This window comes from Theobroma cacao, chromosome 9 (genome assembly GCF_000208745.1).
Source record: "Theobroma cacao cultivar B97-61/B2 chromosome 9, Criollo_cocoa_genome_V2, whole genome shotgun sequence".
Taxonomy (NCBI): domain Eukaryota; kingdom Viridiplantae; phylum Streptophyta; class Magnoliopsida; order Malvales; family Malvaceae; genus Theobroma; species Theobroma cacao.
Genome location: NC_030858.1, coordinates 36,070,919 through 36,093,364, shown reverse-complemented (window position 1 = coordinate 36,093,364; position 22,446 = coordinate 36,070,919). Strand labels below are relative to the sequence as shown.

The 22,446-nt window shown below is 36.5% G+C and overlaps 4 protein-coding genes across 5 annotated transcripts; 3 read left to right on the top strand and 1 right to left on the bottom strand.

The window, feature by feature from the left end:
• LOC18590640 (L-type lectin-domain containing receptor kinase I.8) lies at positions 2,775 to 5,192 on the top strand. Its single transcript, XM_007016280.2, has one exon. It carries the CDS (start codon positions 2,827 to 2,829, stop codon positions 4,738 to 4,740), a length of 1,914 nt encoding a protein of 637 aa, XP_007016342.2. The 5' UTR covers positions 2,775 to 2,826; the 3' UTR covers positions 4,741 to 5,192.
• On the top strand, positions 9,612 to 11,678 carry LOC18590639 (L-type lectin-domain containing receptor kinase I.8). Its single transcript, XM_018127110.1, has one exon. The coding sequence runs from the start codon at positions 9,612 to 9,614 to the stop codon at positions 11,676 to 11,678; it is 2,067 nt and encodes a 688-aa protein (XP_017982599.1).
• On the top strand, positions 13,204 to 15,621 carry LOC18590638 (L-type lectin-domain containing receptor kinase I.8). Its single transcript, XM_018126670.1, has one exon. It carries the CDS (start codon positions 13,360 to 13,362, stop codon positions 15,385 to 15,387), a length of 2,028 nt encoding a protein of 675 aa, XP_017982159.1. The 5' UTR covers positions 13,204 to 13,359; the 3' UTR covers positions 15,388 to 15,621.
• LOC18590637 (D-xylose-proton symporter-like 3, chloroplastic) lies at positions 17,919 to 21,884 on the bottom strand. Of its 2 annotated transcripts, none has more exons than XR_001929479.1 (14): positions 21,460 to 21,884; positions 21,280 to 21,380; positions 20,948 to 21,026; positions 20,757 to 20,816; positions 20,567 to 20,633; positions 20,356 to 20,480; positions 20,164 to 20,265; positions 19,705 to 20,082; positions 19,513 to 19,560; positions 19,348 to 19,410; positions 19,116 to 19,243; positions 18,951 to 19,049; positions 18,528 to 18,665; positions 17,919 to 18,417 (listed from the first exon to the last, which is right to left on the bottom strand). XR_001929479.1 is itself a non-coding variant. In XM_007016274.2 (14 exons), the coding sequence occupies exons 1-14, from the start codon at positions 21,667 to 21,669 to the stop codon at positions 18,283 to 18,285; spliced, it is 1,686 nt and encodes a 561-aa protein (XP_007016336.2). In that variant the 5' UTR covers positions 21,670 to 21,789; the 3' UTR covers positions 17,919 to 18,282. The 2 variants fall into 2 exon arrangements, 1 of the variants encoding a protein (XP_007016336.2); XM_007016274.2 differs by having other exon boundaries at positions 19,163 to 19,243; positions 21,460 to 21,789.

Sequence of the window (22,446 nt, the reverse complement as noted above, 5' to 3'; positions counted from 1 at the left end):
TAATACATAGCGTATAATATATTTTTGTATATGACGTATAACATCATGTATATGTCATATAAAATTATGTGTATTTGATATAAAGAGGTTTCATTAAGGGTAATTTTGTCCAATTTGACTAAAAATAGTTAAAATTATAAAAAAAATTATTTTTGAAAATATTTTTATCTTTTAGGGTCATTTTTTAATAAATAATAATTTTAAAAATTAAGCTAAAGTTGTTTGATAAATTTACTTTTTATAAGCTCTTTTTTTTAGATACGCTATTTGATAAAACAACTTATATAAACTTTAATTTTGATTAAAATTACTAGAAATGGTATTTAACAAATCAAGAGAAAAAATTGAATCAAATTAAAAAAGATGAGTGTGAAAAAAATATAATTTCTCCTATAATATTGTGAATTGTTGAAAGATAAAAGAAGAATATAAAAAAAATATTTGTTGTTATTTTTTAAATAATGACTTGAAATTTATGACATTTGAAATTGAACGAAACTAATGTTACATGCAAAAATGAGAACCCAAAATAGTATTAATAATAAATCTAACTGAGTTAGAAAAATCACGTTTAGCCACTGATTTGGTAATTCATTTTCCTATTGAAATCATAAACACTAATTCCATATAAATCTATCAAGGTCTTAATGTCCTCATCAATAAAGTTCCCATCCATGAACAAAAATGTTTTGGTTTTTATTTTTATTTTTTAATGGGTTATTTATTTTGTCGAGAAGTGTCAATCATCTAATGGGCACTATTAACTTAAATGTGAAATTCATTGATGAGAAGTTCAGGGATTCTGTAATTGCTATAAGTCTATTTAAATTTTCTTGTAGTGTAGCTTATTATTATATCTAAAAGAAAAAAAATTTTAAATCTGAGTTACTACAAACGAATACAAATATTGATTTTCAATTTTCATCTAATTTATCTAAACTATGATTGACTTATTTGACTAATTTTTCAATTATAATCAACAAATGTTATATATATCATAAAGAAATTGCACCCGAGAATTTGTCTCATTGGCTAGTGCATAATTTCCCTACCTAAAGAATAGGGTTCGAATCTCTCTGTCTAAAAAATAGGGTTCGAATCTCCCCTCCCTTAATTATAAAAAAAAAAAAAAGAAAGAAGTTAAGAACAAATAAACATTACATAATTACCATATCAAACAACAAAGAGAGTTTTCAAAGCAAAAAAAAAAAAGATAGAAAATAAAATGAAAAACAAAACAAAATAAAAAGAAAAAAAAGAAATAATACCTAAATACAATTTTAAATTTTGGATTTTTTTTTAATTTTTGTAAGAACAGAAAAATCTTAGAAAAATAATTTGCAATAAACGAGAGAGGAGAGGGAGATCGATAGGTAGAGACGGAGGGGTATTTTTTAAGAGAAGATCTTTTTGAAAAAAAAAACTCTCTTAAGAAGTTAGACGTGCTTTTAAAAAAAATAAAAGAAAATTTTTATTTAAAGTTTTTTTAAAATTTTTCTTTTTAATTTTTATTTTTTTAGGAGTTTCTTATAAAATATTGTTTTGCTCAAACTTTTTTATAAAAAAATAAATAAGTTAAAAATAAATCTATCCAATTAGACACTAAGGCAGAGTGATTGACTAGTTGTATCCCCTTTTTAAATAGAGGCATTTTAAAAAATAGTCCTTAAAGATAAGATTTTTTTAAAAATAATCTTCTTTATAGTTTTAACCATTTTTAGTCAAGTTGGACAAAATTACCCTTAACGAAGTTACACACTATGATGTTACACGCCATGTACAAAAATCTGTGACACGTCATGTACAAAAACCTGTGACAAGCCATGGTTAGCGTGTGACACGCCATGTACAAAAACCTGTGACAAGTCATGGTTAGCGTGTTACACGCCATATATAAAAACATGTGACACGTCATGTACAAAAACCTGTGACAAGCCATGATTAGCATGTGACACGTCATGTACAAAAGCTTATGATAAGCCATGATTAGCATGTGACACGCTTTGTACAAAAGCCTGTGACAAGTTATGGTTAGGGTGTTACACGTCATGTACAACAACTTGTGACACGCCATATACAAAAACCTGTGAAACTTCAAATCTTATCAATTTTTTTCTTTTTTTTTATTTTTTTTGACAATTTGGCACAGATTAAAGTGTTTCTAATATGTTTTCATAAATCAAAATACAATTTTTTTTATCTAAAACACTTACTTTGACTAAAAATAAATAAAAAATTCTTTGAAAACCTAAATTTATAAATTTCAAAATTTTGAGTTTATTGATATTTAGGTTTCGAATTGATTCAATTAAAAGCTATTTCATGCATTTGTAATTATTTTTACCGTTTTAGTTTTATTCAAAATACCTAAAAATTGAATTTTCCAAACAGCTACCCACCTAAACACATCAAAACCATTGCTTGATGTCTTGAAAGCGTAAGAAAGAAAAATCTGAAAACATGAGAGAGATAAATCGAAATCATAGCAGACAAATGTCGAACAGATAAATCGATAAAATTTGAGAGACTAGGATGGTGAGAAAGAAATCCGAAGCACAAATGGAGAGAAATGAAAAGAAATTGTAATGAATAGTTTAATTTATTTAAAATAGTTTCAAGAGAATTTTTGTCAAGTCATGATTAAATATGATTAAAAATAATTAAATTTATTTTAATAATTACTTTTAAAATATTTTTATCAAAAAATGTCATTTTCTATAATTTTCTCTTTTAAAGATAGATAATTGAGGAAAAAGGGAACTCACGGCCATGGTTTGATATAGATAAACAAGCAGTCACCATTTCTCTGTTTTCTTTCTTCTCTCAATGGCTGCAGATCTTAAATCACTCCTTATTCTGGTAACATTCTTTATGTTTTTAAACCGGTTTGCCTTACCCCAAGAACAAAACCAGTTCATCTTCAATGGCTTTAAGGGAGCCAATCTGCATCTAAATGGGATTGCTAAGATCCTACCCAATGGTCTATTGGAGCTAACCAACACTTCAAATATACAAGTCGGCCGTGCTTTCTTCCCCTTTCCTCTCAAGTTCAACAAATCTTCATCTAACAGCTCTGATTCGCTATCATTTTCAACCAACTTTGTGTTTGCCATGGTCCCAGAATTGGCCAATCCTGGTGGCCATGGTATTGCATTCACTATCTCACCTACAATGGAGCTGGCAGGGGCTGTAGCAAGCCAGTATTTTGGGCTGTTTAATTCTTCAAGCACTGGCCTTTCTGCAAACCATGTGTTTGCTATAGAGCTAGACACAATTCAAAGCCCTGAATTTGGAGATATGGAAGGCAGCCATGTTGGAATCGATGTAAACAACTTGAGATCCTTGAAATCAGCTCCAGCAACATACTTTACAGAAGGGATAACTAAAAGCTTGGATTTCTTGAGTGGAAGTCCAATGCAGCTGTGGATAGATTATGATGAAGTAGAGAAGCTGCTCAATGTAACATTAGCTCCTGTGGGAAGCAATAAGCCTAGCCAACCTCTTTTATCAACAAGCATTGATCTTTCTACTGTTCTTTTGGATTCCATGTATGTTGGTTTCTCTTCATCAACTGGTGAATTGGCTAGTGATCACTATATTCTCGGCTGGAGCTTCAGAAAGTTTGGGAAAGCACAAAGCCTTGACTACTCAAAGCTTCCTTCACTTCCTCCACGGAGAAAACCAAAGTCAAAAGCAGATTTGATAATTATTCTTCCTTCATTAGCGGTGATTGCTATGCTTGTAGCAATCTCTGGTGGTGCATATGTTATACGAAGGAAAAAATATGAAGAAATACGTGAAGATTGGGAAAAAGAATATGGTCCTCAAAGGTTTTCTTATAAGGATCTCTATAAAGCAACAAAAGGCTTTAAAGAAAGAGAACTACTTGGTCGTGGGGGTTTTGGAAGTGTTTACAGAGGAGTATTACCTTCTTCAAATGAGCATATAGCCGTCAAGAAGATCTCCCATGATTCAAAACAAGGGATGAAGCAGTTTGTTAGTGAAATTATTAGCATGGGAAGGCTAAGGCACAGGAACTTGGTGCAGCTCCTAGGCTACTGCCGGCGTAAAGGAGAACTTCTATTGGTCTATGACTGTATGCCCAATGGAAGTCTAGACAAGTTCCTATTTAGCAATTCAAAGCCAAACCTTAGTTGGGTTCAACGATTTCGAATTCTTAAAGACATAGCATCTGCACTGCTTTACCTTCATGAAGAGTGGGAGCAACTTGTGCTTCACAGAGATGTAAAAGCTAGCAATATTCTGTTAGATGCTAACTTTAATGGAAGGTTAGGAGACTTTGGTCTTGCCAAATTATATGATCATGGCACAAATCCCCAAACTACTTGCGTGGTTGGGACTCTGGGATACATGGCACCAGAGCTGGCTAGAACCGGGAAGGCCACTACCAGCACCGATGTTTTTGCCTTTGGAACTTTCATGCTTGAAATAGCATGTGGAAGGAAGCCTCTAGAGCTACAACTAGATCCTGAAGGGACGATTTTGGCTGATTGGGTTCTTCAATTATGGAAAGCAGGAGCTATTCTTGATGCAAGCGACCATAGATTGGAAGGCGAATATGTGGCAGAGGAAATGGAGTTGGTTTTGAGACTAGGTCTTCTTTGTACAAACCCCAGGGCATCAAACAGGCCTAGCATGAGGCAGCTGGTGCAATATTTGGATGGGAATGTTACCTTGCCTGAGATACCTTTGGATGGTGCTAGAATTGAAATGATGTGAATTGAACATAATTTTAATAATTCTGTTTCTGCCAACTCCTTTTCCTCGTCTATCCTCAGCACTGGTCGTTGAATCAGAAAATATCTCTCATCAGAACCCTTAAATGTGAGAAAGCAAGCTGAACATCAGCAATGGACAAAGGATGCGGAATAAGTTTGAGATTGATGCGTAGAATTTGCCACGGGCTATAAGCTTCTTTCCGCCAAATATTATGCTGTATCTTCTAGTTCTGGTAAAAATATGTGAGCTCAATGCCAACCTATCCATGTACTACATCTTACACTCTTTGGCTGCACATAAAAAATAATTTGCTCCAAGTCAAGTTAATTATTAACGCAATGCAATAGCTAATCGTGTAACTTAAACCTTTGATTGAGCTTGAGTAGTTTGCATATTGTAATTAAATGCTAGTATATGGAAACAAGCCAATAGAATACGGAGAAGTTTACAGATTACTGTCATTGTGAAAACATATAGGAAAATCTGATTTGCACCTCAGTATCATTAATTCCACCCTTCTCCAAATGTTCTTTGGTAGTTACTATACTAGAAGGTTATGAAACAGAAGAGATTCAATATTGACAGCCATCATTCTTTCCTAGCTTTTGGGTCAAATTTTTCGCATGAGGGGCAGACTTATCTGCATCCGCCAGTCAATCATAACCGTGCGTAAGCTGCACTAGTTCGAAGAACATATACAACTGCCTTAAGGACCTGCAGTACTGCTAAGGATGGAAAGTTCCCCTCTTGTCGACATCCTGGTTTTCATTCCACCAACACCTTCATTCAACCATCTCTTAGCCTACTAAATTTTCTTCACACTTAGTCTTCTTTTTTTTTTTTTTTCTTTTTGGGGATAACTGAGATTTTATTCATCCAAAGAAGCAGGAAAACCTGCTAAGTACAGAAGGAACACAGTGCTACAGAGGCAACACCAGTTGTTACATCGATGAAGAGCACCAAAAACAACAGCATAAATTAATCAAGTATATCATCTTAGCCCCGGTTTGTCGTAATGTTCTTTATATAACGACCCAAGTCCAACCACTGGCTCAGTAGCTTTTTGGGTCTAAATCACGTGACTCTCAAAAGCTTAAGCTCAAGTTGCTAGTAGTGGTGGACTTGGATTGTTATATAAATCTTAACAATCACATTCACATCAGATCAGATGTGGAATGTTGGGTATCACAATCCCACCCACTCAAATCCTTGATATCCTCATCAAGGCCACACATCACATCCACAGGACTAAGATCTCACCAGGGCAATGTGAAAGCTCGTATCGGACTGGTATTGGCTCTGATACCATTTGTAACAACTCAAACCCAACTATTGGCTCAGCAGCTTTTTGGGTCTAAATCAAGTGGTGGACTTGGATTATTATATAGGTCTTAACAATCACATTTACATCAAATCAGATATAGGATGTTGGATATCACACTTTAATAAGAAGTTATCCACTGCAATATGCTCATCAAACCTCCTCTTTTATGCGACTAAGAATAGCAAGAAGAGAACTGGTTTTCTTGTTGTACATACTGATGTTCCTTTCTATCCAAATAAAGTAAAGATAACCATGTTTTTATTCATGCTTAAGGGAACCTCCCTCGTTTTCCTCATTGCCCTTTTTCCTCTGTTTCCATTTTGATCCCAAGAAGTCTTCCACTTCCACGTGAGTCATGTATTTTGTTGTCTTATATCACAGTACTTTATTAGTGCAAGATTTTCTGCACATGCTTTCTTCTTTCCCCACCTAAAACATACCATCTTTTTGGATTTATGTACAATTCTCTTTTGGCCATGTCTCACAGGTCACTAGGCTTTCCACTTGCACAATGCATTTCTTCCTCCTAAGTTCACACTTTAAGGTCTACAATAAGCTCCGAAGAGGTTTCAGCCCAGTTTGAAGGTGCCTCCAAAGCTTTCAGGTAGAACTAAACATGTTGCTCCTTTCCCTGTACGCATGCTGTACTTAATGAAAGAATAAATGATGGCTTTTCTGTTTTAAATGAGAGTCAATGGAGACAAAGTCCATGATCATGATCTAAGGATGACAAGGCATTATTATTTATTACCAACAGGAGTGACATACACTGCACGAGGACAATGCATGTATATTTTTCTTCTAATTGGACTTTGTTGTTGGAATTCAATTTATCAACAACACGCTGAGTCTAATTACTGATGCAAAAGTGAGATGTTGTAATGAGTTCTACAGAAGAAGATATCTGAAAAAATATGAAAAGTATGAAAGCATAAACAGATTGACTTGCAATGAACAGTTACTGCTAAATCCTTCCTGTTTCCACATATCTTATTGAAGATTATCTCCAGCCAATCGAGTAACATACCCTGGTTTTGGTCGGTCGAAATTTTATATAATCTATTTGGCTAAGCTACAACTGATTATAACCTCGTTTGATACTAAGGATGGAAAAAAAATGGTGTTGTTTATTGTTGCATGGTATCCAAGTCCAAGATAGACAATTTCTATCTAAATTTTGAATGATTTCTTGCAAACTAATTATGGAAATTGTGTGGCAACGGGAACCCAATATTCCTACAATCTTATTTTATTTCACAGTGTACCTCAGTTTTTTTTTTTTGTTGCATTGTTTTAAGTATTGGATAAGGTTTAGAGGCTTGTTAGGTTAAGTCCACCACGAGAAGTCAATTTTCTCTGTTTTATTGTTCTTTCAGAAATGATGAGGATGCACCCTGAGGGTTACCATCCATTTCCAACATGTCAAAGCAGCTGTTATGCATGCCTCTGCAAGTTATGCATGTGCATTGGAATTTTGGAAGGTTAAATCCAAATTCAACAAAACAATTCTGCCTATGCAACCTTCTACCAATCAAGGTTGCAAAGTACCTACTTAAAGTAATATTTTGAGAGTGTTTTGTGATATATAAGAAAAGGTATGTAAACAGTGGCTAAATTTTGTCAATGCCAGAAAACCAGCCTACTGCTCTATTTCTTCCCCCTAACTGATAAGTCAAAGTTTTGGTTCTCAATCTATTACTTAATTAATTACAATAATAAAAAGTCCTTTGATTCAAAGAACATGTACTCCTGGCCATGAAATTTCTTTCCCCGGTTCCTGGACAATTCCATATGGCATAAGTTAAAGCTCCCTTTCCTTTATCAAACCATGCATGTGAAAAGCAATGTAGATTTAAGACAAAGAGTGAGGCATTTTTTTTTAAAAGTTATGTTGAGGCACATAATTTGCTGGCATGTATTAGTTACTGGCTAATGCTTGATATTAATATACACCAAGCTTTATTTAGAAAAGAAAGCAGAAAAACAAACGAAGTGAAGACAAGCCGCCCCTATATGCAATATTAGCTCTTCAATATATGCATAGGGCATTACTCTCTGACTATACCCTTCTGTTTTTGACAAACTTTTTCAATGATTTAATAGATTATATTTAATAAATGTTGATTATCTTTGAATAAGAATAGACCATGTGATGATATCAGCTTTCTATAATAATGTAGATCATGTAGTGTGTGTTCTTTTGGCTGCATTGGGAAGATATGCTTATTCTCAATTGCATTGTATTTGAAATGTTATCAAATTAATTAGAATTTAGAACTCGTAGTATTTCGTGTAAAACAAGTTCTGACTTGGTAAAAAAAAATTATTTCATGCTTCGTGCTTTGACTAAGAAACCATAGTAAACAGCTGCAAAAGGATTATCATCTTCTACATAATGAAAAAGGGTAGCTAGATCATCCAAGTCGACTTCCTTAAACAGACAAATTAATATCTCTAAATCAAAACGTTATGGAGAAGCATTCATGTTGTATAGACTTTTTCTAGCATAGGATTCCGTATGCTGGTAGTAAACTGATGAAGCATGGATGATCCAGGTGAGCTCAAGCACCAAGAAATGAAGGAAATTGGGATTTATCTCTAGTGGATCAAAGAAGTAAAAAGGTGTTAGTCTGCTCCTTTGAAGAACCAAATTCCCACATAAGTTTTAGTCTCAAAAATTTTTCCTGTGAAGTTTTCTTTTCTAAGCCCAAAAATGTAAATTTTTAAGTAAAGAAGTCCCCATGCGCAGATGAGAAGACTTCTGAGAGTCAATACCAGGCCAAGTCCATTCCGTGCTTGTAAAAGTAGCAACCTGTTGTAGTCTCCAGAAGAATAATATAACAGTCACACTGGAGGAAATTGCATGTATGTTACTTGCCAATTTGTTGGACTTTTTCTCCTGGAATATAGCAAACGTTGAGGATATGCCATTTGTTTTGGTAGATCATTGAAATTTTGTTACCGATATTAAAGAAATGATAATCTTGAATAAGCTCTATGTTTATGTCACCTTGATCCTCAGGGATGCAACTGACAAAAACTTTATGCTAGTTGTCCTAATATGAAACTTTGAGCCCAAGTAAGCATATCATTGCATAAACAAGTTGACTTGCTGCACAATAAAATTCAAAAAATAATTTTAAAATCACATAAACCGTTTACTTTTTAACCAGGAATTTAACCATAGGCATGATTAAAACCAGTTCATCATTATTGACCTTGGGTTTGGCTGAGTATAACCTTCCCCCAAGGTCATATCCCAATGGCAAAGGAATGAGAGGGATAAAGGGAAGATGGTGCCTCGCTGCCTCATCCTATTATCATGCGGCCTAACAACCAAAGTAGAGGTCAATTATCAGTTTCCACGTTATTTCAGTAATTCCATTTATTGACTGTTGAAATTAAAATCATTGAATGATTATTCTCCTCGTCCTAGAACTTGACCATTTCTGCAGGAGGTCATATAATATATTGCTACAAGGTGTTGCCCGGAGAGATAAACTTAAAGTAGGTTCTCTTGGCACCAAGACCGTTCGTTCTTTTCACAATGGCTGTTGCTTTTACATCATTTTATTTTTTGTTGTGTTCCTGCCTGGCTCTGATTTCGCTGGCCAGGGCTGAAGATACTGACCAGTTCATCTACAATGGCTTCGTTGGTGCTAATTTGCACCTTGATGGGAATGCCAAAATCCGCCACAATGGTATACTGCAGCTCACCAATACTTCAAAACAACTTGCTGCCCATGCTTTCTACCCATCTCCAATAAAATTCAACACTTCTTCCCCAAGTACAGTTCGATCTCTTTCCTTCTCCACGAATTTTGTCATTGCCATGGTTCCTGAATGGAAAGATACTAGTGGCCATGGCATTGTCTTTGTCATCTCCCCATCTATGGATTTCAGCCATGCTGTTGAAAGCCAATATCTAGGACTCTTTAATACTACAAACAACGGCAATTCTTCAAATCACATCTTTGCAGTTGAGTTTGATACTATCCTCAGTCCTGAATTTGAGGATAGAAATGATAATCATGTAGGAATTGATGTTAATGGCTTGAAGTCCATCCAATCCGAGCCAGCAGCATATTTTTCCAATGAAGAAAGGAAGAATAGAAGCTTGAAGCTCATCAGTGGACATCCAATACAGGTTTGGGTGGACTACAATGATGGAGAAAAACTACTCAATGTCACATTGGCACCAATGAGAAGCCCAAAACCAGACCAGCCTCTGCTGTCAACATCAGTCGATCTCTCTGATATTCTACTAGACACTATGTATGTTGGTTTCTCTGCAGCAACAGGTTCAATTGCAAGTAACCATTATATTCTGGGATGGAGCTTCAACAGAAGTGGACAAGCACGAAGCCTTGAGATATCAGAGCTTCCAAAACTTCCCAAAGTTGGCAGAAGAATAAAACCGGATCGATTGATTTTGATCATAGCAGCAGGGCTTTTGCTGGTAATAATCACTGGAGCAACATATTTTTACAGGAGGAAGAAATATGAAGAAGTATATGAAGACTGGGAACAGGAGTATGGACCTCAAAGGTTCTCCTACAAGACTCTCTACAAAGCAACCCAAGGTTTTAGAGACAAACAGCTTGTTGGAGCCGGAGGTTTCGGGAAGGTATATAAAGGTACACTTCCTTCTTCCAATGAACAAATTGCGGTCAAGAAAGTATCCCATGAATCAAATCAAGGGATGAAGGAATTTGTCTCTGAGATTGTTAGCATGGGAAGGCTAAAGCATAAGAACTTGGTGCCGCTTCTTGGCTATTGCAGGCGAAAGAAAGAACTCCTTTTGGTCTATGATTATATGCCAAATGGAAGCCTTGACCAATTCCTCTTCGACGATGACCATCCAAACCTTAATTGGCCTCAAAGATTTCAAATCATCAGAGGGGTGGCATCTGCTCTTCGTTATCTCCATGAAGAATGGGAACAAGTTGTTCTGCACAGAGATATCAAAGCTGGCAATGTTCTTTTAGATTCCAATCTAAATGGACGGCTAGGAGATTTTGGCCTTGCCAGATTTTATGATCATGATGCTGGTCCACAAACCACCTGCCTTGTAGGGACTTTAGGATATCTGGATCCCGAAATTACCAGAACAGGGAAGGCTACTAAAAGTTCTGATGTGTTTGCTTTCGGGGCTTTTCTGCTTGAGGTGGCTTGCGGGAGGAAACCTATAGATCCTCACCTACCCCCTGAAGAGATTTTTCTAGTTGAGTTGGTCAATAGGTGCTGGAAAAGAGGTATTATTCTTGATGCTAGTGATCCTAGATTACAAGGTAATTATGTGGTGGAGGAGATGGTGAAAGTTTTGAAACTAGGCTTGCTTTGTTCGGACCCCAGGCCCGATAGAAGACCTACCATCAAGGAAGTGGTGCAGTATCTTGATGGCAATGCCAGTTTGCCTGATATACCACTGGACCGTGCCGAAAATAAACCATCTTCTATTCTTGAAACTCTCCCACTTGACAGTACTGAAACTAACCTATCCGTGGCAAACAACCTGGCATCTGATTGTATAATTTCGTTTTCCTCATCACTTGGGAGGGGTTCTCTGAATTCCTTCTCGAGTACGGACACAGTTCTCCGTGTAGGTCGCTGAAGCAGCCCTTTTCTTGTCAAGCTTTAAACAGGGGTGGAGAGCTGAATGAAGAATTGCAAATGTTGTACATAGATAGAACTTGTTCCTGCATTTTGGATTTTTACCTTTCCTTTTTTTTCAAGCATTCTGTAACTCTGCAAGTCAATCTGATCTTTCTGGTTTAATACACATAACGTTAATTTTGTTGCTACATTTAGAACTTACACCGACTTTTTATCAATTAGAAGCTCCCCACGTATGTTATTACCTTGCTGGAACTCCTACTTTCATGCCTTGAAGCAGTGCAAATGAACAGAAGATGGGAGAATAATTGCCCTTTAATTGTTTGTAATCCAAGAGTTTGATGCTTTGTATCCAAACCCCTTCAGTTAAATTGATAGGAAGGTTTCATTGTACAGCACCGCATTCCACACCTGGTAAACAATATTACAGACCTTGGACTTCCCAACTTCCTCCATTACTACACTAATGGCGTGTCTCTCAAAATACTATACTTACTCCAATAAGTAAAATTATATATTTTAGAATAAAAGAATTTATTAATCCTTTATTTATTTATTTATAAAATATGACTTTACTTTTAATGATTGACTTAACTTTAAAGATTTTATCTTGAAATTTAACAGAAAAAAATTCCAACCTAATGCTCTCATCATCATTTCTTGTTTTATTTATCAAAGAAACCTTTATAAGCATATTTTTTTTAATTGAAAAGGAATATTACCCTAGGACAATTACTTTTACTTTAAAATAATTTATTTCAGTAAGTTAATGATACCGTGATAGGACAGGTGTATATACTTTTCTAAGTTAATTTACTGCATGTAATGACTTTTAGGTCTTATGTAGTTGACTAGCTTAGTTACTATTGGCTAAACTAAGGAGATTCCTTGATCAAGATTTAATAATTAAATTGCTACCAATCTGATCTGAGTTAGTTGGGTTGGAAAAAGTTATGGTATTATATTAACTGTAAAAGCTTATTCTTTAAAGAGTTGCTGTCCCGTTATGATCTTGTATACTATCAATACTTTCAGGTTTCATTGATTAGGTGGTCAGGATCTATGAAGTTCGACGAAGGTTGTTAGAATTTGATCTATCCAACTTAACAGTATCGTATTACGAAAAAAGAAAATTTTAATTTATCAGATTTAAAATTTTGATATCATATTAAAAAAAATTAAATATTTTATATAATTATCTTAATGAATGTCTTCTTGAACAAAATCCTGCCACATAAATTCTAAAGCATCCCCATTCGTTGTAATCATCATGATCTCGATAATAAAAGCATTTATGGTAAACAATTTTAGCGGCTGTTATATTTGAAGTTTGGAGAGTTAGGTGTTGCATACGGCAACTCTATCAATTACTGACAGCTAAGAAGGTTTTCCAGGGTTGGAGCAAGAAGCCAAAAAGTACATACTTCTTTTTGTCATGTTGTGAGTCATTTGCATGTTCTTTCTTAATTTCTGATATGATATTTATGGTCACGGTCTGAAAATGATATTAAGACCTGGTAAACATTGTCAGAATTCTAGACTCTGTGAACTTCCATCTTTGAAACCTTCCTTACTTCTTCGTCCCGATGACTCTAGGAGTAACAGGTTTTAACTGATATTTTCAGCCCAAGAACTGGATAATCCAAAATTGCCATCTTCCTCTCCCTGATTTGTTTTCAATGGCTGGAATTTGTAGATTTCTCCATATTCTAGTTACTCTGGCTACAGTTTGTTCCATTGCCTTAGCTAAGGACCAAAACCAGTTTATCCACGAAGGCTTTCATGAAGCCAATCTTCATCTTAATGGAATTGCCAAAATCCACCCAAATGGCCTATTGGAGTTAACAAACAGTTCATATCAACAGATTGGTCGTGCTTTCTTTCCTTTGCCTATCAAGTTTAATACATCATCGTCCAATAACTCTGGTTCTCTGTCATTCTCTTCCATCTTTGTCTTTGCCATGGTCCCTGAGTTTCCCAAACTCGGCGGCCATGGCCTTGCCTTCACTATCTCACCATCTATGGAGCTCACGGGAGCTGTAGCTAGCCAGTATTTTGGACTTTTCAACACTAGAACCAATGGCCGCTCAACCAACCATGTGTTTGCAATAGAGCTGGATACTATCAAAAGCCCTGAGTTTGAAGATATCGATGCCAACCATGTAGGAATTGATGTCAACAACTTGCTGTCCAACGCATCAGCTCCAGCAACTTATTATTCAGAGACGGAAGGGAAAAATAAGACCCTGGAGCTCATAAGTGGAAAGCCAATTCAGGTGTGGATAGATTATGATGAAAGAGAGATGCTACTTCAAGTAACACTAGCTCCTCTTAGAACCAAGAAGCCAAGGCGCCCTCTTTTGTCAGCAAAGCTTGATCTTTCTCAAGTATTCTTGAAATACATGTATGTTGGTTTCTCTGCATCGACCGGGGCAATGTCAAGTAATCAGTACATTCTTGGATGGAGCTTCAATAAAAGTGGGCAAGCACAAAGCCTTGACTACTCCAAGCTTCCTTCTCCACCCCATCGTAGATATCCCGCGAAGAAAGTAGATTTCAGGATCATGGTTCCATTGCTAATTATGAGTCTTCTGGTTATATTTTTCATTGGAGCTGCTTACAAGACATGGAGGAAGAAATATGAAGAAATAAGAGAAGACTGGGAACAGGAATATGGTCCTCAGAGATTCTGTTACAGGGATCTTTACAAAGCAACAAATGGTTTCAAAGAAAGAGAACTCCTAGGAGTTGGTGGTTTCGGAGAGGTTTACAAGGGAGCTTTACCTTCTTCCCATGAACAAGTTGCAATCAAAAGGGTCTCCCACAATTCAAAACAAGGGATGAAGGAATTCGTAGCTGAAATTGCTAGCATGGGAAGGCTAAGGCATAGGAACTTGGTGCAGCTCCTAGGCTATTGCAGGAGAAAGGGAGAGCTTCTCTTGGTCTATGATTTCATGCCCAATGGAAGTCTTGACAAGTTCTTATTTAGCAATGTAAAACCGAACCTAAATTGGGTTCAAAGATTTCAAATCCTTAAAGGAGTAGCATCAGCACTTCTTTACCTTCACGAACAATGGGATCAAGTTGTGATTCACAGAGATATAAAAGCTAGCAATATTCTACTAGATGCCCTTCTTAATGGAAGACTAGGAGATTTTGGGCTAGCTAAATTCCATGAGCATGGGGCCACTCCTCAAACCACTCATGTGGTCGGTACTGTGGGATACATTGCACCAGAGCTCGCTAGAACTGGTCAGGCCACAACCAGCTCTGATGTGTTTGCTTTTGGGAACTTAATGCTGGAAATAGCTTGTGGAAGGAGAACTTTAGAACCAGAAAGACCGCCAGAAGAGATAATTTTGGTTGATTGGGTTCTTCAATTCTGGAAAACTGATCTGATTCTTCAGACAAATGACCCAAGATTGGAAGGTAACTATGTGGTGACAGAAATGGAATTGGTACTGAAGCTGGGTTTGCTGTGTGCACATCCTGCACCAGCAAGTAGGCCTAGCATGAGCACAGTGGTACAATACTTAAATGGGAGTGCCTCCTTGCCAGAGTTGCTACTTGATGGTGCCAGTGATTGTGTGATTACAGTTCCTCATCAAACATCTGTCAATGATATGTCATTTCCTGCATCATGTGACAACTTTTCTGCCAATTCCTTGTCTAGTACAACTGATTCCATTCTCAGCTGTGGTCGCTGAATTTGTTAGTATTTTTCAAGGCTCAGTATGGTGAAAATACAGCAAGCTTATGTCTGTTTAACTGCAACAAACGTCAAGCAGAGAGTAGTAACGGAGAGGCCTATTTGGCTTAGCTGATGTAATCGGGGTGGTGTAGAAAGATATCTCACGTTCCAATCGTAAAGCTCTCTTATTGTACCAAAAAATAGATAAATGAAGGAGCAGTTATGGTGAGAGGAGGTTGAGAAATTTGAAGTCCAGGAGTTACATCCATTTTGCTACAGCTTATGAGCATTCTTGTGTTAACATTACCATGTTATTAATTTAGTTAAACTGCGTACTGCAGCTAATCTGTAAAATCTATCTACCAATAATTTTATGGTTGCCTCACCTATGATCAGTTCAGCTCACAGATTATGAAAATGAAAAATCCACTTCCAGATTTCATTTCCAGGTTTCCATTTTTCAGGAAACATAGGAGAAACCTTAATCTGCCATAGGCAACAAGGTCCATAACCCCAACGTCCAAACAGTCATAATATATAGTAATTATTGTATGAAAACAACAGGAAAAATGCAGACTTAGTACAGATTCTTCTGCTTGAAAGCCTAGAGGCTAGGATCATGTTGGAACAGAACAAATGTTAGGATCATCCAGCTTTAATAATCAGACTACCTCAACTTAAACAAAGTAGGCAAAAGAATCAGAAACCAAACAAGATCAATAATCTCCCATTTAGTATTTGATTTAACGTCACCCTTTAGTCATTAAGGGGCATTCAAAGCAATGGGAGGTGACATGATATTTTGTACATGACAAAATATTCTTGTTTGAAACTTTGACAAAACATTCTTCTTTGAAACTTTGAGCACACGGGTTGATTGTGTCATATGAAAGAGTTGAAATTTTTAGAACCGACCAATAGTTTTTCTTTTTTCATCAATTATGAGGAAGAATATCCAATGACTTCATCTTTGAATTCGATGGCTGATAACTAGCAATGTCTATGGAATCAAGACTTTGGCACAGTGCTTAAGCCATAAAACTGGTTGACTAAAGCTACTTGACAAATAAAGGGTTATTGGCAAAGGGCCATAAAATGAATAGCAGAAGCGTGATTCATACCAACATATCAATAATATATCCTTTTTTGTTTGTATCGTCCGTAGAAGGAAGAAAGCAATAGACACTGCATGAAACTCCTTTGCATTTGAGCTGATAATTTACATGGTCACAAATATTTTCCAATAGATAAATCTTTCCTCGTCTCGTTTGCAAGGAAAGATGTAGCGGCGGGTCGTATTTCCACGCAAGCTAATCAACATTAATTAGTCATGTTGCATACGTTTTTGGTCAATGTCAGCTTCCACGTTTCCTGGAAAATGACATAAACGAGTCAGATGTGAACATTGAATTGCGAAGTTAATACTGCTTGTTTTAGTTGATTCTTTCAGGTAAGGTGGTTTCCCTATTTGCAAGGTACCGGCGATGAGAGTCACGAGACAACGATACATAACTAAAAAAATGAACTGATTACCGTGTCCCAAGTGGGAAAACTGTCAGGTGTTTAGGAACGATATCCAGATGGACTTCAGCCAATAAGCAGCTGCAACAAGCCAATTTTAAGAAGTTTTCAATTCTTCAAACAATAGCATTTCTACAAATTTCATCTTGGTGCAGTTGAGTTTGACACTAGAAATAGATGTGAACAGCCTGAAATCTAATGTATCTGCCCAAGCTGCTTATTTTTCCTATGTAGAAGGAAAACAAACATATATTTTCCAGGAAATTTTCAGAAAGATCAATGGACTTGCAAGTTTTTTTTTTTTTGGAAAAGTGATGATATTATTAATAGTCTCACTTGGGAGACAGAAGTTTAGCCGCTGTGGCTTACAAAAAACAAAAAGAATCGTTAGTGTAAGGACTGGCAAGATATCAGATGGTTTCTGATATGCCAACGAGAAGGCACATCAATTGATCTTTCTTCTTACAATAACACCAGACACACCAAACTAAGAATTCCATAGTAAGTACAAAAACATGGACTTTGATAACATATAACAAAATGACCAATTTAAACGTTTTCCACCCCCAAGTCTAATTCAAAGTAAGCATCCGCAAGTGACCACTATCTGTATGTTCTTTTAGAAAAATCTTATCATCAATTGGAGCACTTGCAAAGTGAACACTATATTATTGGATTTCAGCAGAAGTGGACAAGCACAAAGCCTTGAAATTTCAAAGCTTCCACAACTGTCACTGATAATTGAGGAAGGAGAAAGCCAGGTCGATTGATTATCTTTATTATATTCATAACAGCTGTTGTTGTGCTGATAACAATCCCTGGAATTGCTTACTTTTTCAGGAGAAGAAATATGAAGAAATAAAACTATCTTACATAGATCTGTCAATGGCTGTAAAACTGTGAAAGTAGATTCAGGATCTTATGGTTAACCAAAATATGAAAACATTTCAAAATGCCCACATTCACCAACCTGGAGATCTTTCTCCTGTGCAGCAAGCTTCTTGGCAACAATACAAGCACTTGAAATTCAATCAGCAATCAAAAGCACTCAAATGATTGTATTTAATGCAAGAAATAAGTCAAATAACAGGAAATAGTTTTTGCTGGGTGTTTTTGGGATATTGGGATACACATAGAATTCTTTCAGGAGCATGTCATAACCCTTCTTCGCGAGCTTTTCAATTGAATACACAAAAATCTCCATCATGGCATTCGTTTAAGAAGGGCATTGATTATCATTCATACAACTCCATTTACATGTCATAAGAAACGTTCAGCTAAAATAGTAGTCCAACAAATCCCATGAGATTATAAATAGAAAACAATCCAGTGCAATCCTGAGAAATATCTTTGCCCTGAAATCATGATGATAGCGGGAATTGCTGAGCTTTCACTTCAGGATCTTGGATTCTATTTCTTCTAAGCTCAAACCTTTAGTCTCAGGGACGTAGAGTACAACAAACAAAAGTGATGACAGAGCAATAGCACCAAAAACAAGGAAAAGATTTTCTGCTCCTAGCAACTCCTGCAGAATCAGCAGATATTAATTCTGATCGCAACAGTCAAATTCAAAGCACTAAAAACTACAAGAAAGCAACTTTAAAAGAAGTACTCTGTTCAGAATTGAATCAATACCTTCAATGGTGAGAATGCAAAGGTAACAATAGCATTTGAACCAAAGTTAGTGAGAACTGCAAGACTAATCCCTTTCCCTCTTGTGCGTAGTGGGAAAATTTCAGACACCATTAGCCAACTGATAGGCCCAAATGATATCTGAAACATCATTTACAAGGGAAAGTGTCAGATTAGAGTACACCTTGGTCTCATGGACAAGGAAAGCACGTGAACAGCCTTTTCTTTTTTTCTACTTTTTCCACATAATTCTCTTTCTTTGATTTCCAGCTTTTTTTTTTTTCCATTTGGAACAGCTTTCCTTTTTCCAACCATGTTGAAGCTTTATTAGTTCTTTTCATATGTAAAACTCTAGGAGGGAAAAGAAATAAAATAAAATTTCTGATCCTAGAAGGTGTCCCAGTGCCAAAAAGAGAAAATACTGGCCTGATAGCAACCGACATAGAGAAGTAGAGCAGCTACAGCAACGAAAGGGAAACCTCCAAGAAATTTGTAATAAGCAGAAAGAAGAAACAAGGAAAGAGCCTGCAGTGCAATGAGTTCAGAAAGACAAATAAAAACTTCCATAATCATCTTTGCAAACTAACATACCTAAGGGCATGACAGTTCAACAGAAATGAGGGGAATAGTTTACATACAATCCCACCAACACCTCCAATCAGCAAAGGTCTTCTGCCAAGATCATCAACTTTTACAACAGCTATCCAAGTCATTAGTAACTACAGGAAGGTATATTTAAAACAGTAATTAATCAGCATAGGAAAGAAGGTGACATGATAAACCCTGATTCAAAAGTTAAATAACAAGATCTATTAAGAGTTACCTTGAACAAACCTACTAGAACGGAAAGGCGGGTAGCATCAGCAGCCGCAGAAAATCCAGCACTCTTCAGAAACAAAATTACAAAAACTATTATATGAGTTTGGATAATTGACATTTCCATTTTAAAAACACTGGGATAATAGAGAAACGATTCAATTATCAGTACCTGTAGAATTGGACCAGCATAATACAGAACACTCGGTTGGCCAGTTATCTGTCATAATAAAGGTACTAAATAAGCTCTTTAACATAAAATTCTGAATTCTTAGTGTTCCCTCCTCATATGTTTATTAGCAAAAAACATAGGAATATAATTTATAAATAAATAATAGAACGGATGAGCAAGGAGGAGTAGTACCTGTTGAAAAAGGACTAAACCTCCAGCGATTATGAAGGCTTTCAAACTTGGCCCCTGAAATGCCTCCAAGATATTTCCTTCAGATTCCTGTTCCACATATGTAGACTTCACTGACAATAGGCTATCTTCTATTTGCTTCTCAGATGCTTCATCACCTGGAGCCCGACCCCGTAGTTTGCTTAGGGCAAGGATGGCCTTCTCTTTGTATTCTTGTAAATATCCTTTACCTTGAACCGCTCTGAGAAGTAACCAGCGTGGTGATGGTGGGAGACTCCACATGCCTATTCCCATAAGTACTGCAATTGGAGCACTACACCCATACATGAATCGCCACCCCCCAACAGCATTAATTTGGAAGCTTCCCACAAAATATCCCAACTACAGAGGAATCCATACTTGAGCTCAGCTTGCTTACAAAGAAATAAAGTAGGTAGTCAAACAACATGTTTAAGAACTTACCAAAATTCCCAGAACTATGAATAGTTCCTTTAGAGATATTAGTGTACCACGTATCTGAGATGGGCAAGTTTCTGCTATGTAGAGGGGAGCCCCATGCATGGCCTGTGCAATGGCATTGTTGCAGGATGTTATAAGTAAGCACATCATAATAAATCTACCAGAAATACCAGCATTTAGTTTTGTGAAGCTCACCAGTCCAATACCCAGGCCATAAAGTAGCCGTCCTACTAAGAGAACACTAAGGTCTGGAGCATAAGCAGTCAACGAACCACCAAGCACATATAATAGAGCAGCAATGATGAGTTCCCTCCTCCTTCCTTCATGCACAAATCAAAAATATTGGTTAAGAGAAATCGATACATATAAGCTCCAACTATGACGAAGAAGTTGAACAAAGGACTACCAAGGAAATCTGCAATTGGATAGACAAGGAGGGAACCAAGAAGCGCCCCATAAAGGGAGCCACTGACCTGCACTCAAGCCAATATAGTTAGAAAGAAAAAGAATACATTGTCATTAATTATTGACAGAAAAAGATCGCAAATGTCCACAAAAGATGCACCAGTTGTGTAGGTAAAAGCAAGGAATCATACCACTAGACCAAGCTGAACAGCTGAAAGGTTGAACCAAGTAATGCCACTAAGCTCAGGTGACTGACATTATCAACATAATATATTAGATGAAAAAATATGATCTTTTAATGTAGTTAATGCTGCTGAACTAAACAAGAAATGGTAAATTAATTGGATAAAATTATGAGAAAAACAGTAGGCTGTTGAAGTACCTGCAAAGAGATGGTAGCACCAGAGGTGGCACCAATGTCATACCCAAATAACAACCCTCCCAGAGCTGGGAACAAAAATCTGATCGCAAGAATCAAAATTAAGTCAAGTCACTAAATTGACAGAAGGTTAGAGGAGACTGTTCATTAAAATGATCTACAATCTATCCCTAATTATTCCTTTCTTCAAATTTCCATTATCACCAACTATACTAAGAAGCTAACCCTTCTCCCTACCAAGAAGATAATTGGACAAAAAAAAAAAGGAAGAAAAAACCAAAACTACCCAGTGAAGGAAAACATAAAATTAAAAAAAAAAAAAGATAAAAACGTACGGCAAAATCACTGAAGACCAAGAAAAACGCTCTTGGTAAGCTGAGTCAGGTCCAAGTGACTCTGCTTCTTCCCCTGAAGAATAATCCCTCTGTGCAGCAACCTACAAAAAGCAAACAAAAAAATCCCATGATTTAAACAACCCAAAGTTCAAAAAGAAATCATAGTCATTGATACTTTACCTGGAATCTGGGTTTCCGACTACAAAACAGTGATGGACTTGAAAAGATGTCAATCTTGCTGTAATCTTTTGCTTGAGAGCACAAAGTCTTTGGAGAAAGTCTTGGCCTATTAGTGAAGGAACAGAAAAAGAGAGGGAGTGGTTTCTTTGGCCGGTGTGAGTGTGAGATTTCGAGGTTCAGTAGAGGCTTAGTAGTGGCACTGCAAGCCATTGAAAGAAATGATCAGAGAACACACAAAAAATAAAGAAAAAAACACACAAAAATCTGTCGGTTGGTAGGTGATTTTCCCGCTTTTATCTTGTTTCTGTCCTTTTATTTTATTTGTTACCATACGACACATGTGATGGATTCTATTCTTGATGGTGAGGCTTTGGATTTATTCGGGTATTTTCATGTCAGCTATATGCAATAATTCAACTTTGTTTTGTTCAACATCAGCTAAAAAAGTTAAAAAAAAAAAAACTTAAAAACAAAATAAGAAAAACGGTTTTTGGGTTCTAACTGTAACTTGTCTTTCGTTTTGGGTTTTGACCCATAATTCAAGACAGTCGAAGGCATATGGAAACTGCAACTTATTGGACTTCCAACATTACAAAATCAAATGAAACCGTGGTTTTGCAGCGAAGATATCAGATGCTGTTCAGAGAAAAACATCTTGTCAGCCTCCCAAAAATGGTAGAATAATGATGGGTTTGACTTGGGGGATTGAGAAAGTCTCGTGGGAAAAAAATATTAGCCACTCAAAATAAATAATGCCCCTGAGTGATTCAGGAAATGATCGTTGCCCACACCTTTATAACTGTCTTTCGACAATGCCTTTCCAGCACTCTCCTTTCATCACCCCTGTTAACTGACCCCATATTTCCCGGTTCCCAAGACAAGGTCTTGATTGACCATTCCCCCTCCCCCCCCCCATTCCCACTTCACATTTTCCCTTCCTCTATTCTCTATATTTGACCTTTTTATATCTGTCCTTGAGTTGCCATG